At 33.9% G+C, this 18,766-nt stretch overlaps 1 protein-coding gene and 1 long non-coding RNA gene across 4 annotated transcripts in view; one reads left to right on the top strand and one right to left on the bottom strand.

Annotated features, from left to right (window-relative positions):
• Positions 1-18,766, bottom strand: part of LOC147012368 (von Willebrand factor A domain-containing protein 5A-like) — a 110,049-nt gene that overhangs the window by 79,605 nt on the left and 11,678 nt on the right. For all 3 annotated transcript variants that reach the window (XM_085856448.1, XM_085856449.1, XM_085856450.1), the window contains exons 3-4: positions 3,125-3,330; positions 2,766-2,988 (exon numbers count right to left, since the gene is read on the bottom strand). In XM_085856448.1, the coding sequence (XP_085712574.1) occupies positions 2,766-2,988; positions 3,125-3,330 (429 nt within the window). The remainder of the gene's footprint in view (positions 1-2,765; positions 2,989-3,124; positions 3,331-18,766) is intronic.
• LOC147012369 (uncharacterized) lies at positions 3,847-6,793 on the top strand. Its single transcript, XR_015051587.1, has 2 exons — positions 3,847-5,054; positions 5,152-6,793. It is a non-coding gene; the product is annotated as an uncharacterized LOC147012369 (long non-coding RNA).

The following is an 18,766-nucleotide window of genomic DNA, read 5'->3' as shown; positions in this document are numbered from 1 at the left end:
CAACAGCCGAGCGGGATTTGAGCTGAGGACCCTCAGATCCCAAGCACACCACCCTAACCATTAAGCCAACACCAAGCATGAAAAACTTATGTGAATTGAATTTTATATTTTGAACAGGAATCGTAAAAGGAATCGGAACATGAACTTGAAGTTTAGCATAACTTTGGCTCTGAATTGGGCAAATTGTACGGAATCTCATCCTGATCACATGCATTGGCATACTAAGGGGGCGGGGGGGGGGGGGAGTGCAGGGAGGGTGGTCCGCTCCGGGTGATAGTGGGAGGGGGGAGAATGGTGCCATTGGCACAGTTGAAATACCAGTACGATGATACAACAATGGTTTTAGTTGCAAGTGACATTATAATACTATTATTTACCTAATAATAAAGTCGGTAACTCGGAACGAAAACCATCATTATATCATCGTACACAGAACCGAACATAAACATGGAGCAGGAACACAGCATTACATTACAGGGCGGGAGGTGGTGGAAATGGTTGTTAATGGGAGAGGGAGGGAGGTGGGAGGAGGTCGGAGGAGGCAGAGCTGATGATGTGCTTGGCATGGATTTGTCGGTGGATGAAGCAGATGTTGATGGCCTGAAGTAGCTGCTGAGAGTAGACTGTTGACAGTTTTTTAATTTCTCAACAGTCCTCATATAAAGCACGGTAGCAGCGGATAATGTAAAGCACAATCCCAGAAATGTTTTTTTGTCATCAGCTTTCTCCACCAATTAGAAACCAGCTTTCATCAGTTACCAGGACATTATGCATTGTAGAAAAGGTCATGATTCGTTCTTTGGGTTGACGTCAGTTTGAGCTCATTTGTTTGCACGTCTCGGACATGATGGTAGCTCGATGCGCTTTATGGAGTTCACCCCCTTTCATTCTGAAAAGTTATTTACATTACTGTACTGTGTTTGCAGGCATTCTGAAAAGTTAATCTCCTCCATTAAATAGTGTGGGGGGAAGGGAGGGGAGGTGACAAAGGAAGAATCCACCCCGTGTGTCAAATACTCTTGGTACACCCCTGGTCGCATGCGCTAATTTTTTTTACTCTGTCTGCCTGTCTGGCAGTCAAACAAAATAGAAAATAATTCCATCGAGGAAACTTCCTGTTTTGGGGGACTTTATAAAGGACACAAATAACAGGCATGAAGAACCAATTTATCGTGCTAAGGAAGTTGGTGTAAAAGACACTGCGTCAATGGCGGGAAAACTCCGAAAAAATTTTTTTTTCCTCGAGCCTTTAAAACCTTCTTTCTATTTTAATTTAATTATGTACTTGAACACTGTACAACACAAATCACCTTGTTGGCACTTCCAAAAATCTCCAGTTTTGCAGTACTTAGACAAAATATATCACCCCATTTTACAATATCTCGACCAATCAAATTTGCCGCTCGCCCTCTCGGCATTGGGGAATATTGAGATTCAGACAAAATGGCAGCTCATAGGAAATATAGATGATGCTCAGAAATACAACAAACAAAAGTTTAAAAGACCCTTCCCATGTCTTTTTTTTTTCTCAAGACTGCATGGGGTAAGGTGTTCTCCGAACTTTCCAGTTACCTCCCCCACCAAAGAGCTTATCTTTTCACCCGTTTGCCTGTTTGTTTGTTAACAGGATACCTCAAAAAAGTTGTGCACAGACTCAGACTAAATTTGGTGGACAGGTTGGGTGTGTGACAAGGAAAAATTGATTAGGTTTTGGTTAAGATTTAGATCCGGATACGAGAATTATAAAGTGATTCTTCACCATTGAGGGATCGGGCGAAAAATCTTGTATAACATATCTCAAAAAGTTATGGACGGATTCAGATGAAACTTGGTGGAGGGGTTGGGTATGTGACAAAGACAAGTTGATTCGATTTTGGTGAAGGTCCAAATCTGGATATCAGAATTTTTTTTTTTATTCTCCAAGTGATTCTTCATCATTGAGAGATGAGCCCAAAAACGATACATAGCACGATATTTCAAAGAGTTGCGGCAAAACTTTGTGAATGACTTGGGTAGGTGACAAGAACAAGCCGATTCGATTTTGGTGAAGGTCCAGTTCCAGATCTGGCCTATCAGTGGGATTCAAAACAAATCGTTCAGCCTGGCAAAGGAATGAGCTCCACCAAGTACCATTCTAGTTAGTTTAATTACTTGTCTTATTCATTCTCCCCGGGTATTTATACAATGATGAGATGCCACTGTTATTGCGACAACCACTGTCTCTATAAATAACCTGATTTTAAACAATTACGCACATTAGTAATCAACATTAACCATGCAAGAGTTGTGTTCATGATAAGGCACAAACATTTCCATGCTTTGTTTTGTCGACTGATGAGAACGATCAAAGCGAGCATGAGGGAAGTTTATGGGTGGTTTAAAGCCACCGGCCAAATAAATACAAGTACTTGAAGAGAGGGAGGGGGAGAGAGTAGAAAGTTCATGACTGTTAAACAACACAAAAGCACAATTGGGAAGAATGTAGAATATTCTACACGGGGGTGTCACTCTTCCACCGATTGTGCACTGACTTAGTCCATCAAAAAGGGAACACACTTACTCAAAGTGCAAAACACAAGATATATTGTCCTTTTTCCACTTTGTATAAAAGATACCATGCAAAGCTAAAATATGGGTAAACGGGGTTTATCGCTTTGCCTCGATAAAACACAACAGAGTAAAAAACCTCGAGGACCGAACAATGCAGCTCCGCAAATGATCATATCGGGTCCACGACCAATAAATAAATCACCACACGAGTTCACCTGCAGGACAGTAGCGAGGGTTAAGTACAGCAGGAAGGCGGAACTTTGCCGAGCCCAGTTCTCCACCTTGCAACTCCCCCACCATTCCAAACTTCAGTTGGGCTGTGACACCAGGACCCAACCTGCCTAAAAGACAGCGAAGCACATCGCTCGCTGCTCCAGATTCTTCCAGAAGGAAAGCCACACGACCCTCACTCACAGCATCATCATACGTCTCCTGGGCCTAGAGGTAAAATAAATAAGTGAGGAATTCTAACCTGCTGACAATCACTCAAAAATTCAAGCACAAACTGATCGATGCTCAAAACGGTGATATTCCCAAACTCCCAAAAGCAGGAAGTCATTGCCCAACATCCCACCTGTTGCTTCTCCTGCAACTCTGCGTTGATAACCTTTCCATCGATCTCAGCACTGAAGCGATACACTGACCAGCCGGCATCAATGGGAAACACGTACTCTATTTCAACCGCTTGTGCCTCACTGTTGACGTAAGCAAGCTCGGCCGCAACGTCGGCGACAAAACCACGAGCAGTTACCGTCACATCAACAGACTTCAGAGGCACCTCTGAGGGACAGTAAAGGCAGAAATATTCAAAGAGGAAGAAGTTTTAAAAGGAGGTACATGGAAAATAAGTATATTTATTAAATAAATAAAATAAAAAACATAACATTTGTGATGGAAATTTTTTGTTCTGTTGAAGGAATTTAAACTCGATTGAGGTTCTATTTTTGTGACTTATCTTGATTTTTTTTTCCCATACCTCAAGTGCTTATTCATTGAATTAATGAGTCCTTTCATTTCTACAAACAACAAATCAAAATGTGGGTGACAGGATTTAATTCCACGAAGAAAAATAAATATTTAAATCGCAATCTGGAACACACGAACACACGACTCGATGCTCCAGTCTCCGCTATTGCTTGAGGAGCCTATCTTTTCTAAGAAATCAGCCAATCAGAAATATATATGTAGCCACAAGGACACGGTTTCCCATGTTTGATTACAGCATCCCCTCAAAGCATGGCAACCTTCTCCCATCCCCGGCCACATCAAATAAATGCACGGTTAGATAGGAGTAGGGTAAGAATACTGATTCTGGCTCACTTTTCCCCATGTAAATGAATGGGGGATTTTCAGCGATTTATATTTTTTTTCCCTAAAAATAAATCCCCTTTTTATCCCAAGGTATATTTATTTGTCTCCCCTTTTAACTTGGAGGTTGAACCTCATTGAATTGAACACCTGGGGGTTGAACAGCTCACTCATTGAACCTATAAAGATTTGTTCATTCTCAAATTCCTTCAATAGTTTAATTTTCTTTGCACAATAATCCCCATCTAAAATATTGACAAACAAAACATTTGAATCTTTATATTTTTTAAGATACCCCTTTTGTGCCATTACGAAATGATAAACTTCTCTTAATGCTCTTGTTTGACCACCTCCTGAGCCACAGGTTATTTTTTGTTAAGCCCCGCCCACTTTCCACAAGGTATTCAATAAGCCCCGCCCACTTTTCTTTAAGCCCCGCCCACTTTTGCTAAGCTCCGCCCACTTTTCCTAAGCCCCGCCCACTTTTGCTAAGCTCCGCCCACTTTTCATAAGGTATTTTCCTAAGCCACGCCCACTTTTGCTAAGCTCCGCCCACTTTTCATAAGGTATTTTTTCTAAGCCACGCCCACTTTTCCTAAGCTCCGCCTACTTTTGCTAAGCCCCGCCCACTCTTACATCATTTCCAGTTCATCTCTGACTCACAAAGAAATCACTAGAAAATTACAGGATGTTATGGTTTTGAAAAATTTCCCAATGAAGGCTTGCCTAGGCTTGCCCAGGGAATTTCCAAAGGAAACCACACCCACCAGTCTTTCTCTATAAAAGCTTCAAACCCAGGCTCCATTTTAAACATTTGTTTTTGCTGGCAATGGTGTTCTGTGTGCTTGTCTCGAACTGTCTGTCTTCTATGGAACTAAACCTTCAAGTTGATGAACTGGATTCAAACCTCTTATCTATTGAGGTAAGATTTTTTATTTTCCTATTTTCAAACTTTGATTGAAGCATACTCATTTAATAATTAAATAACTTAATTAATACATTATTATTTTCTCTCACAGGAAATTGTGTCTGAAATACGAAATGAAAATACTGCTTTTGCTACAACTTGGGGGGAAATTGTTGGCTTGGTTGAAGACCTTGAGTGGGATGACTTTGGTGTTCCATGGAACTCTCTGTCTTGTATGGAACTAAACCTTCAAGTTGATGAACTGGATTCAAACCTCTTATCTATTGAGGTAAGATTTTTTATTTTCCTATTTTCAAACTTTGATTGAAGCATACTCATTTAATAATTAAATAACTTAATTAATACATTATTATTTTCTCTCACAGGAAATTGTGTCTGAAATACGAAATGAAAATACTGCTTTTGCTACAACTTGGGGCGAAATTGTTGGCTTGGTTGAAGACCTTATGAGCGACCAAGACCCACAGAACGAGTTCGTCCTTGATGACCCAACCAAAGAGTTATACCTTGGAGACCAGCAAAATCCTGAAAAAGAGTTTTACAGCAATAGTACTCATTGTGAGTTATCAAGACAATACCCACTGAACAAGTTATACCTTGATGAGCCAGAATACAAGTTTTACCTTGGAGACTCACAAATTTTGAAAAAATCAAGAAATGAGTTCTGCCTTGATGGTTTAAATAACTACCTTGGAGACTCAGGAAAAGGGTTCTGCCAAGATGGTTCTAAATATGGGGCCTACCTTGGAGACTCACAAATTTTGAAAAAATCAGTAAATGAGTTATCCTTAAGAGACTTTGTAAGTTGGTTTTACTTTGAATACTTGAAATGTGGGTTCTGGATTGATAACTCACAATGTGATACATATCTTGGAAACTCAACGGGAATGTGGTTATACCTTGAAGACTTGGAAAGTTGGGTTTATGTTGGACACTTGAAACTTTTTTGGGGGCTTTTATTTATTTATTTATTTATTTATTATTATTATTATTATTTTATTTATTTATATTTTGGAGACTTTTGGAGTTGCTATCACTCTTTGGGATCTAAACCTATCGATGTAGTTCTTTGTCGGATGGTGCTTGATGGGAGCAAGATCAAGAAAGTTCTGGGAAGAAAGTGCAGGCTTACTCCCCCTTTTTACGTCATCAAACCTGAAAGCCTTAAAAGACAGAATTGGAAGAAGAAAAAAAAAAAAACGTAAAAATATATATATATATATAGGTGGAAATCTCATTTTGAAAAAGACATTGTGTTGGGCGAGGATTGAGTTGGGGTTGAGATTTTGAATGTGAGGGTTGGGGTTGAGATTTTGAATGTGAGGGTTGGGACACACACACACATACACATCAACAAACAAAAGTTAAGCCTTGACTATTCAGTTGAGGATTCTGTGTTTGGGGTTCACAGATCTAAGAACGTCCCCCTTGACACACATTATATACTGTTATACACCTCGGACTTGGCCCTCGAGTGTCCACAACGGTGTATAGTAGGAGGGAGTGAAGCGCCAACCTATTGCTCCCATTACACACACACACAAACAAAAGTTAAGCCTTGACTATTCAGTTGAGGATTCTGTGTTTGGGGTTCACAGATCTAAGAACGTCCCCCTTGACACACATTATATACTTGGCCCTCGAGTGTCCACAAAGGTGTATTATCTGCTTAGTTTTGTCTTTTGTAATTCCTGTGAATAAAATGAACCTAAAATCTCTTCCCCTTCCAAATCATATATTTTATAAGTCCAAGGAACTGTATCTATTACATCAACAATTTTAAAAAGTTCTTTCGTCCATCGTTCAGTAAAACCCTTTTCAAAATGAGATTTCCACCTATATATTCTTACGATATCACCAACTTTGAACTTAGGTTTTCTGACATTAATCTCTTTTTCATATTTTAATTTTGTAAATGTTTCTGATGGCTTCATATTCGTTGACGTGTGAATCGTGTCATTATACTTATCCACAATATCCTGAATAAAAGATAACCATTGTTGTGAACCGAGTTGTGTGAATTTTTTATATAGTCTCTCTTTTAAGGTACGATTAAAACGTTCAACAACAACTGCCTTCCCTTCATTAAAGGTACTGTATAATGTAATACTGTTATTTTTTAGAAAATTCATAAATGTCTTGTTATAAAACTCTCTACCCTCATCAGTCCACAATTTTTTAGGTTTTCTCTTACTTTTATTAAATATCTGTTGAAAAGCTAACATAAGAGTATTACCTGTTTTGTTTTTTAAAGGGACAACCCACGCATATCTACTCCTCAAATCAATAACGGTTAAAGCATACTTGTACCCCTTATCATTATTGAGTTCAATCAAATCAGCAGACCAGATATAATCAACTTCCTTGGAATAAACTTTCCTTCTCTGAAACTTTGTGAATATTGGTTTATGTAATTCATCAGCTAATTGCTCTTCAGTCTTAATGGCATCATTAGAGCCTATAAGTTTTTTGAATTTCCAAGTCCAAGTTTCAATTTAGCACTAATCATCTTCTTCACGATGAACCTATCAACTTTTTCTCTCAAGGTTGGATTTTGTATCAGAGACAAATTATACAACATTTCTCTATCGGCTTCATGCTTTTCTTCCAACGTTGTGGTATTCCCATAATCAATATCGTGTCTCATGCACACTTCATCAACTCTATTGATTGGTTTACTCCAGGATTTAGGATTGTCTGCCTCATCTAATCTTTTATCCAAGTTTGTGCCTGGACCACAGAAAGAATACCCTGGAAGATGTAATTCCCCTGGTATTCCAGTAGTTGTAAATTTACTTCCTGATAAAAACTTTTGTATATCTCCTCCGAGTTTGTGTTTGGAGATAAATTGATTTTTTTTTGAACCACACACCGAACATATACCTTTTTGTATAACCCTGTTATTTTTACTTTTAATATATGAAATATTTTTAGTATTAGTTTTCTTTTTACATTTGAGACAATAACTCATTTATTTATGAGAAAAATTTCTGCAGAGTGCAAAAACCTTTTTAGTTTCCAACATGCACATTTGAATCTTAATTTTTAAAACATAAAGAATCCTTAGAAATGCCTTCACTCTCTCCTCCATTTATTTAAGAAAAAACTTGAATTAAAATCCATATCTTGTCGATGCTAATAGTCTTGTCGAAAGTATTGCAAATAGACTTGTCAATTCTTTGTTTTCCTCCTCGGTGGGTTGAGTTATTTTCTGTAATACCTCTATTCTTTTTTGAATCTCACTGGTTTCCACATTTTGATATTTATTCATTCTCTCTCTTTCCTCCCTCTCTCTCTTCTCTCTTTCCTCCTTCTCTCTCTTCTCCTTTTCCTCCTTCTCTCTCTTCTCTCTTTCCTCCCTCTCTCTATTCTCCCTCTCTCTATTCTCTCTTTCCTCCTTCTCTCTCTCCTCCTTCTCCTTTTCCTCCTCTTCCCTCTCTTCTTCAACTCCTTCCTCATCCCTTACTATACTTGAATCGTTTACACCCCATAGAATATTATACATATATTCATCAGGATTTCTTGTTATTCCTGTATCCAAAATAATTTTTTTTACAACAGGATACCAATAAAATTTCTTTTGAATTTCTAAAAGAGCCTTACCTTTTCTTAACCTTATAATTTTTTCATTATTTAACATTCTAATTAAATCTAAAGTTGTTGGTTTATCAACATCAGCATAATGCCAATCTTTTATTGAAAATACCTCATTCTTATGTTGTAGAACATATTTATTAAAATACCGAATACCCTTTTCTTGAAGGTATGCTTGAACACAGAAATGATAATTTTCTTGAAGCCTTCTTGCTGTCATTTATGTATTAGAAATATATGTTAGAATAATATTATGGCACGAAACACCTCCCCATCTTCCCATTGTTAAATCATTTTGTATTTCCTTACTTATTATATATAATCCTGTTTTTTCTGTTTTCATGAGATAAACAAGGGCAAAACCATTATTATATTTACCCTTATTAAATTCTTTTATTTGTTGTTTACTAATCGTGGCTCCACAAAACTCATTCTCGATACCAAGTGGATAATATTCTTCCTTACGAGACTGATTTAATTGTTCCAGGTCTTCGAGGTTAATTTTAAATGACCAATTATACCCTAAATCATTCATATCATACCCCCATTGTTCTATTCTCATACAAACGATACGCCCTTCTTTATAAAAATTTATTTTAATTCGAACTGTGAATTCTGTATGACCTGGAGATAATATCAACACTTCTGTATCTTTAGAATACACAGCCGTTTTATTTAAGTATATATATTGTGATAAATCGCTTAATCTCACCAAGTCATTCGCGTCAGTCGGGCTTGGATAATTTTTTAATTTATAAACATTTTTCATGTTAATATTTTTGTTTATATTATATTTATGTCGTTCAGCCTGTGCCTTTGTGTAATAATTTGATAAATCAATATCCAGTTCTTGAGATACACCAAAGATAGAACCATCTTTACCAACATAAGTCATTTATATTAGATTAAAAATAATATCATAAAATTTTTTATTTTTGTTGAGTTGAAATAACACATATAGACATAATTGACCACAACACTTGGAATTTAATTCTTGGACTTGAAATGTTTGATAAACACCATTCTGTAAGAATTTTATGACTTCAACAGGTGGTGGAAGACCAAAACTATCAAAATAATATTTGTCTTGACTATTAAAAATACAAACCCAATGAGAACCGTTCCCATCATTATCTTCTAAGTTCATAATAATATTCTTTGTATGTTTCGACACATTTGTTAATTCATCTCTCATACAAATAACCACATTATGAATTTTTAATTTCTTACAATATTTGGCAAGTTGTAAATTTGATGTTGTATTCTTTCCAAATTCTTTCAACCACTCATCAATGCTCATTTATTTATTAGAAAGATATAATCCATTACCTCTTTTCGTTAATTTTACACCTGCTTGTGCTATAGAAGAAAGCATATCTCCAACTAACAATCTCGCTTTATCAGGCAGACCTTCAAGTTTTTCAGCAAAATCTACAATTACACCACTTCCACTAATTTGTTTCTCCAACTCTTTGTTATGTCTTTCCAATTCTTTTTGAGCCTGGAGTTGAGCCTTCCTTTCGTTGGCAGTTTTGACCGCTGTTGAAATACCACCCGTCAATGCTCCAACCGCACTTAAACCAGCAAATAAAGGAATTAGAAATGGGAGAAATCCTCCACTCGTCTCTCTTATTGAATATTTTTTCAACATTGGTTTTGTCATTTTAATTTTAAGTGAGTCAGTGTCATTCAAGATTTTAACCTGTTCTCTTGTGAGCAAAACATCAATTCTTACTGCTCCTTTTCTCTGAATTGTATTAACGTTAATCGTACAAGGCTTTTGATTTTGAACACAAGATGATAGTTTATGAAGATTGATTTGATTAACATATACCCCAGTTGGTACTTTGCCACTCATTTATTTAACAAAAAAATTATGTGAGACTAATCATCACACCATTATCTGTATTAATCTGCAATTCTGTTTCTTCCAAAAGCAAACAATATGTATCAACTTCTTCACTCTCTCCTCTTTCAATGTATAGGGAAGTATCCACTCGATTAGACTTTATAGTTTCTTTTTGAGCGCTCAGGTCAAACGTATAGATTGTATACAAACTTTTAAATGCTGTCATATCCAAAATAGGTTCTTTATTTCCATTACTTTCACACACCTTTTGGTAAGACTTGTATGCTTCAGCAAAATCATTTTTTTCCCAATTAATTTCCAATCTATCTCGTGGATAAAATGTTCCATCTAGAGAAACGCGAAGTTGTTTCACCTTAGCATTATCACTCAATGCATTATTCTTATCAGTTGCAGTATCACCATCTGGCTTTTTAAAAATCATCCACAGATATCGTGGCTTTCCTTCCAGAACACCCAAATTCCACGTGTAAGTAGTTTGATTGAGTTTAACGTGTTGACATCTTCTTTTGAGGTATGATACACTGAGTGGTCTCTTTGAGTTAAGTCTTCGATTCAACATCTCTTCTGTTTTAAGATTAGGAGTATATTCACTGATATACCAACTCATCTCCTCAATTACAAATTTATTCTGATCACCAAAAGCATTACCAACACCAAAAAGCAATCTATTTTCATTATCATTCCTTTGTAGTTGAAATCTAATTTTAAGACCATACAGAACTTTATCATAATCACAAAATCCAAATATACCTTTAAGAGGAACTGCCACAGTAAAACTATTTTCTGCTTTTGTATCATCATTATACATTCCTTTCCTTTGAATATATCCAGGGTCTGTGTTTGTTCCCGTTGACATATCAGGAATAAAACCTTCGACAGACCCCTTTCCCATTCTATCACTGAATGTATAGAGTGTAAATTTCATCATTTCAGATACAGCAGAGACATAATCAACCGCTTCAACTTCTTGTGTTCCAATATACAATCGCACACTATCAAACATTTTCCAGAAGAAATCATTTACAAGTGTAGCGTTTGTGTTATTCCCAGCCTTAGTGAATTTAAATTTACACAACAAGAAACTTTCGGAGAGATTCAAATAGGTTTGTTGATTATTTATTTCAAAACTTTTTGTACCATTTGTATTCCAGTCTGTTCCAGTTATTGCATTTACCTTGAAGTAATCTTCTTTTTAGTGGAGTTTGAGATAATAATAGTATCATCCAAATCATAGATACTATCAATTGCTTCCATACTTGTATTTATTTAGGAAAAAAGATGTTAAAACTTTTGAAACCCTGATCCAAGTATTTGAATTATTTTCTGTCGTTCTTGGGGGGACAACTGAGTTTTACCTTTCTTAATTTCTTTTATTGCTTGTAATTTATGAGATTCTTTCTGAGCATCTTTTATACTCTTTACAGCACCTGCTACATTTCCCACAGCAGAAGCAGTTGAACCAATTAGGTCTTTATGTTTAAGAATAGTTGAACCAATACCCATGAGAGTATCAATTATCCCATCTCCTCTAAATTGATGTCCAACACCCCTTTGTCTCTTAGGTTTATAGTATCCTCTACCAAGATACATACCTTCACCCTTGTAGTACGGGGAAAGGAACATCCCATCCCCTGTAATTATTTTATATTTTCCCAACTCGTGCTTCCTCACAATAACCATCGTATTTATTTATTGAAAAACTTCACGTAGGTGAATTCTGATGGATATAACTTCTCCATTAAAAGAGATCACACGATTATCTTGGTCGGTTATCCTAAAATTTACTCTGTGTATGGTTTTTCCTGACACAGGTAGATAAACCAAATGTTTAGGCTCCATATTGAATTTATAACCAATTGGGGTTGAGTATGCGCTGAATGAAAATATTGTATTTGTTTTTAATCCATCATTATAAGCACCATCAATCAAATCACAGTGAATTAACACCGAATTTATTCCTGAGGATATTTGAATGACATTATCACTGTAAAACGTCCCATTAGTTTCAATCTTTTTTGAGGAGAAACCTAATAACTCTCTAAATGAATTATCAATTGTGAAATCAACCTTGTAGTTATTTTTAACTTTAATCGTTGATTTTGAAGTATGTTTTTGAATGTTTATAATAATATTTTTTGGTTCATCACCCTGTTCTTTCATAAGACGAGCAATTTCGGAAGATATTTGAGAAATCTCGTATGCTCCGGGTGAGACTGTTATCGTTTTGTATCCACTTCCCGGATTATAACTAAACTTGTCATTTTTCTCGGTTATATTAAATAAGGTATTATAAGTCTCCATGGACAATAAAGATGCCTCATATTCTTTTGTTGTGTCAAGTTGTAGTGGGTATGGGAATGAAGATGTGTGGTCGCTTGTTGTGAAATTAAAACTCAGGATTGTGCTTCTCATCTTATTTAATATGAGATAAAATGTCTTTATATTGAGATTTATTAATTATTTTCATGTTCATCAACTGATCTAAAATGGCTGATGCTTCATTAAAACAATTGTTATTTCCAGCCTTCTTACTGCCGAACAACAATAACAGTCTATTAACTAATTGCGATGGGTCATTTGGAAGAAAACTAATACCTGAACCAAGGATACTTAAAGCCTGAATAATGTGTTTCTCCTTCTCATTCTTCCTACTTTTACCAGAAAGAATAACCTTATAATTTAGAGTGTTCAGCAAATCAATATATACTCTATCATCATTATTTTCCATATCCAATGGTTTATCAATATACTTTGATTCATCCCTCACAGTTGAACCTTGTCTTCCATCTTTTGTGAGAAGAAACATTAATCTCGGAGTTAGTTTAACAGGGGGTTGAGCAGAACTTAAGAACCTTAATTCATCATTAAATATCAATACCTTTTCTTTAACAAGATGAAATATTGCTGGTTGTTCTGTTGGAATGAGTCCTGCTTTGGTTTTTGAATCCGCTGAATATTCATTGTTTTGAACAGCATTCACAATATAATCAGGGGGTTGATTAATCTCTTCCAGTTGTTGAAATAAACCTTCATCATCATATTCTAATTCTCCTAAATGCTCTAATTCTTCCTCCGTCATTTGACTGAAATCTTTTAACATTTGAAGCTTTCTAGGAGTATATTCTACTGTGGGAACTGTGGAAACATCTTTCATTTTTCTTGGGAAGTTTTTAAAAGTGGTTTAAAAAATTTCTCTTGTTTTTTTTCAAATGCTTCTTCGCCCGTTAGTTTCTGTCTGCGTTTCTTCTTTATGTCTTCCTGTTGTTTTACAACTTTTGAAACCAACTCTTGATGTTCCTTAAATCTTCTTGCTCTTTCTTTTGTATCCATTTATTTATTGTAAAATATCATTTAATGAATTGTAAAGATCAACAGGGAAATTTTCCTTTTCTTCATCATTCAAGTAGATGTGTTCAAATAAATCCTTTTCTTTAAATATTTCATCAAATTCTTTATTAACATTAATGCGAGTTGTAATTTCTTCTTCACTAATCCTTGCATCTCTGCTTTTCATACGTTTGTGTTGAGTTTCTTCATCAACATCAAAACCGAATGATAAAATCTTCACTCCGCTCAGATATTTAATAATTTGTCTCGTTCCTTCTGGATTAGTTTCTAATATCCCAACACCACCAGATTTTAGTTTCTTTAACTCACTCTTACAATGTGAATATTTTGTTGTACCAAGAGAAACCTCCTCAAATATTTGTCCTTCATTCCTCAATCGCATATGTTCCTCCACTGAAATATAGTGATAATCTTCACCTTTTACTTCTCCAGGTCTTATTGCTCTAGTTGTTGTTGATACAATGCGTATCACGGGGTGTTTTTTAAGTAAATTTACAATATTCTCATTTGTACTACACAAGAACCTTGATTTATGAAAGTTTTTTCCAGAAGCAGATTTACCCACAAGATTTATAATAATAGTTGTCATTTATATATGTAATTGTTTATAAAACAAAAAATATATCCCTTAATATCTCATCTTGTTTCACAACAATATATTTATATTTTTCAGTCGTGTGCTTCATATAATCCTCAAATTTCTTTTTACTACATAATGTAGAACAATTATCTCTCCAAAAATTATTGATATCTATTGAATTTAACTTGAATAAAATAAAAGTATTAGCATTGTTTCTGATGGAACGACGAGGAAGTTGAAAGTACGATTGACTAAGATAAATACAATTACAAGAAGAATGTCTCCCTCTTGTGTAGTAGCTGTCCATTACCGTTTGGTTTCTCTCATTAACACAATCATCAAAGATAACGAGGTTCTTTTTTGATTTATCCAAATCTTGGGAGACGGTATATCATCCGTATTATCACTAAGAATACAAGTTATAAGATTTGATTTCTTTTTACATCTCTGTGTATCACAAAATAGTTGAATTATATCTTCAATGTTATAATCATTTAGGTTTTTTTGACGTTTAAATAAACCTATTATATCTTCTTTTTGAAGACCAGCATTAAAACCTTGTGAGAGTAGTTGATACTCTGGTTGAAAATTCGAGTTTGTGAAAATTATTAAATTATCATAATCTAAAAAGTTGGGAGTGAGGAGCATTTTTAAAAGTAAGCAGGTTTTTCCACATCCACTTGAACCAACTATGAGACATCTTAATGAATTTGGGAGATTTTTATGGTTGTTAAATTTTATCTTATTTTCCCAAATAGGTAAAAAATCATTCATTTATATATTTGAAAAACAGGTTATTTAATTTATTATTGGCTTTTTTAGAAACTCTATATTTTATCCTAAGTTCAGGTTTAATTTCAAGATAATCCATTATTTTATTTATACAATATCTTGTGTTGATATTTCCCTGAAAATTACATCCATGAATAATATACAACAACAATCCTTTGAACATTTCTCTTATACGTTCAGTTTCTTCCCTTGTAAGGAAAGGTGTGTTATCATCCTCATACTTTACATTCATTTCTCTAATCAATCTTGTAAAGTAATTCATTTTTGGTGTAAATCTAAAAGAATTATTTTCCTTTTTATATTTTTTATTATCATTAATTAGAAGATAATCACAGAATATACATTGTTTATAGGCTTTTGACTCTGTGTTTAATCCCCGTCTTTCACACGCAGGACAATTCTCAAATTTGTCATATGGAGAATCAGGAAAGTCTAGCATATTTATAAAGTAAAACTTTACTTAAACTGAAATTCATCTATACTTTCAGTTGTATATTACCATCGATATCGATATACTTTTTTCATTATCAGATTCAACGACAACATTTTTTATATTAAAGGTAATTTTAAAATTATCGTTAACTACTATTGAACGAAATGTCATTTCACCTGATATATTAACATCCTTTATTTCATCAAGATTTACATCTTTAGGGTTGTTGAAAAAAATACAAATTTCTCCTTGCATATTACAGATGGTCTTATCTTTTCTTTCTAAAGCTTCATCCATAAGGTTTTTGTTCTTTGATACTTTTTCTTGTTTCATTGCTTTTTCTAGTTTTGAATATATTACTAGAAGGAGAGGAGAAACTTTTGTTAGAGATACTTTAATTGATGTTCTACCAGGTATACTAAAAGCCCTTCCACTGAAGGAAATTGAAGAACTCATATTATTTACCATAATAGTTTTTATCCAATAGTTGTTATATTTATCTTTGTTCAATTTTACATCCTTGACATATTTATCAGTATCTTTAACAGATGAAGAGATTGATTGAAACTTGTCTTTTGTGTCTTGAAACATTGTATTTATTAAGTGAAAAAGTTGGAGGATAAAATGTTTTTAAGCACAGATTCACCTATAAATTAAACGAAATTTTCATCAAGAAAATTTTAGTTTAAGCAAAGTTTTATTCTATAAATATGGTGAATACAACGTACTGCGATGTTTGTAATCACGAATATAAACATTATAGAAAACACCTCCGAACCAACAAACACACATTTAATCTATTTCATCAAATATCTCCTCTTGAGTTGGAAAGAAAACATTGTGATATCTGTTCAAAGGATGTTTTGAAGAGTAGTTATAATCAACATCTTCAATCACAAAAACACAAGAAAAATGAGTTTAAAGTAAAGGGAGACTATTATATTAAAAACACTGATGAGGCATTTAAAGGGCATATAAAAATAAGGATTTTTCAATTTGGAGAACCCGGTCCATCATCAATAGCTGAATCAATTGAAATAGTGAAACCCGATGTTGAAAAATTTATTAAAAAGACATTAAAAGAAATAAAAACTTTAAAGTTTTATATGGGAGTGAAAATGAATATGAAAAGACAAGATGAAGAACAAACTCCTTATATGAGAACAGATCTTCATTTTATAACATCATTTCAAGATTTTTTGAATAGTGGGGTTTATGAAGAACTATCAAGACAAGAGGAGGATGTTGATAATACAGTGGTAGGAAGTGGATTCAATATTAAAAAAATCATCTTTTTAGATATACACATTCTAAAATCAAACCCTCTTAAAGCTTCTTCTTATATTGAATTACCAAAAGAAATAAAACTAAAGAAGGCAGTTGTTAATATTAAGAACAATGATAATAAATGTTTTCTCTGGTCTGTTCTTGCTCACTTACATCCACCAAAATGTAATTCAGAAAGAGTAAAACAATATATGAAATATGAGAATACCTTGGACATTAAAGATTTTAAATTCCCAATGCCATTAACAGATATTCCTAAATTTGAGAAAAAGAATAATCTTTCTATTAATGTATATGGATTAACGGATACAAACAAAATTCAAATATTAAAAATTTCAAACAACTATAAAAATGAAGAAACACACATTGACCTTTTATATTTTAGTGTTGGAAAGAATTCACATTACACATACATCAATAATTTATCAAGATTAATCTCTTCTCAGGTATTCAGAACAGCAAACAAAATATATCCTTGTAAGCGATGTCTTAATTCATTTCATACAAAAGAACGATTAGAACAACATTCAAAATATTGTAGTAATCATAAATCAGCTGTAATTACAATGCCTAAACCTGGTGAAAAGATTTATTTTGAAGATTATAATAAATCTATCATGCACCCATTTGTGATATACGCTGATTTTGAATGTATCCTTAAAAAGATAAATACTGCTTCTCCTAATCCAAAAGAACCATATACAAATAAATATCAAAAACATATTCCTTGTGGTTTTTGTTATTATATCAAATCATCTGTTGGAGAAAAGTATAACAAACTTGAACATTATCGTGGAAAAAATGCTTCACAAGAGTTTGTAAAACGATTAGAAAAGGATTGTATAAGACTCACTAAATTAATGAAAGAAACAAATGAACCGATGAAATTAACCAAAGAAGAAAAATTAGAATTTAGAATGAACAATATCTGTCATATTTGTGAGGGGAAAATTAAGGAGTCTAAAGTTAGAGACCATTGTTATCTTACTGGTAAATATAGAGGTCCCGCTCATTCCTGTTGTAATCTTAATTATAAATTACCTTCTTTTATTCCAGTCTTTCTTCACAACAGCGCCAACTATGATACACATCTATTTATAAATGAACTTTCAAAAACACCAGGGAATATTTCTGCTATAACAAACACAAGTCAAAAGTATATTTCATTTTCAAAAATGATATTCACAAAACCTTTAACTCGTATTAGGTTTTTAGATTCTTACAAGTTTATGGGAACACCACTAGCCTACCTCGCATCAAATCTAAGCTCCACAGACTCTTTTCCAAATCTTAATTCATTCTTTCCAAAAGAGGAAATTCTCACTAAAGAGGAAATTCAGATTAAAGATGAAATTCTGATTAAAGAAGGAATTCTTACGAGAGAGGAAATTCAAACAAGGAATGAAATTCAAAGTAAAGAGAAAATTCTTACAAGTAAGGGAATTTATCCTTATGATTATATGGATTCATTTATGAGATTTAAAGAAACACAACTTCCTTCAAAAGAAAGTTTCTATAATAACCTTTATGAAGAAGAGATAAGTGATAAGGAATATAAACACGCACAAGAAATATGGAAAATATTTAAGATAAAGAACCTTGGAGAATATCACGATTTATATCTAAAAACAGATGTTTTATTGTTAGCTGATGTGTTTGAAGCTTTTAGATCACTCTGTCATAATAAAAATTGTTATGGATTAGATCCTGCCCACTATTTCACAGCTCCTGGTTTAGCTTGGAGTGCAATGTTGAAAATGACAAAACAAGATATAGATTTAATCAGTGATGTGGATATGCTTTTGATGATTGAGAAGTCCAAGAGAGGTGGAATATCACAAGTATGTTCAAAAAGATATGCTAAAGCAAATAATAAATATCTCCCAAATTATGATAGTGAAAAAGATAGTAATTATTTGATGTATTTTGATGCTAATAATTTGTATGGATGGGCAATGTCTCAATCTCTACCTTATGGTAAATTAGAGTGGGTGGAAGAAAAGAATTATGAAAAGGCTTTGATGAATATTGTTATTTCTTCTCAAGAGGAATTGAATGACGAAGAAGAAGGTTATT

Source organism: Eptatretus burgeri, chromosome 15 (assembly GCF_056783735.1).
Source record: "Eptatretus burgeri isolate ZD-2024b chromosome 15, Ebu_testis_v1, whole genome shotgun sequence".
Taxonomy (NCBI): domain Eukaryota; kingdom Metazoa; phylum Chordata; class Myxini; order Myxiniformes; family Myxinidae; genus Eptatretus; species Eptatretus burgeri.
This window is presented reverse-complemented; position numbering and strand designations above follow the sequence as displayed.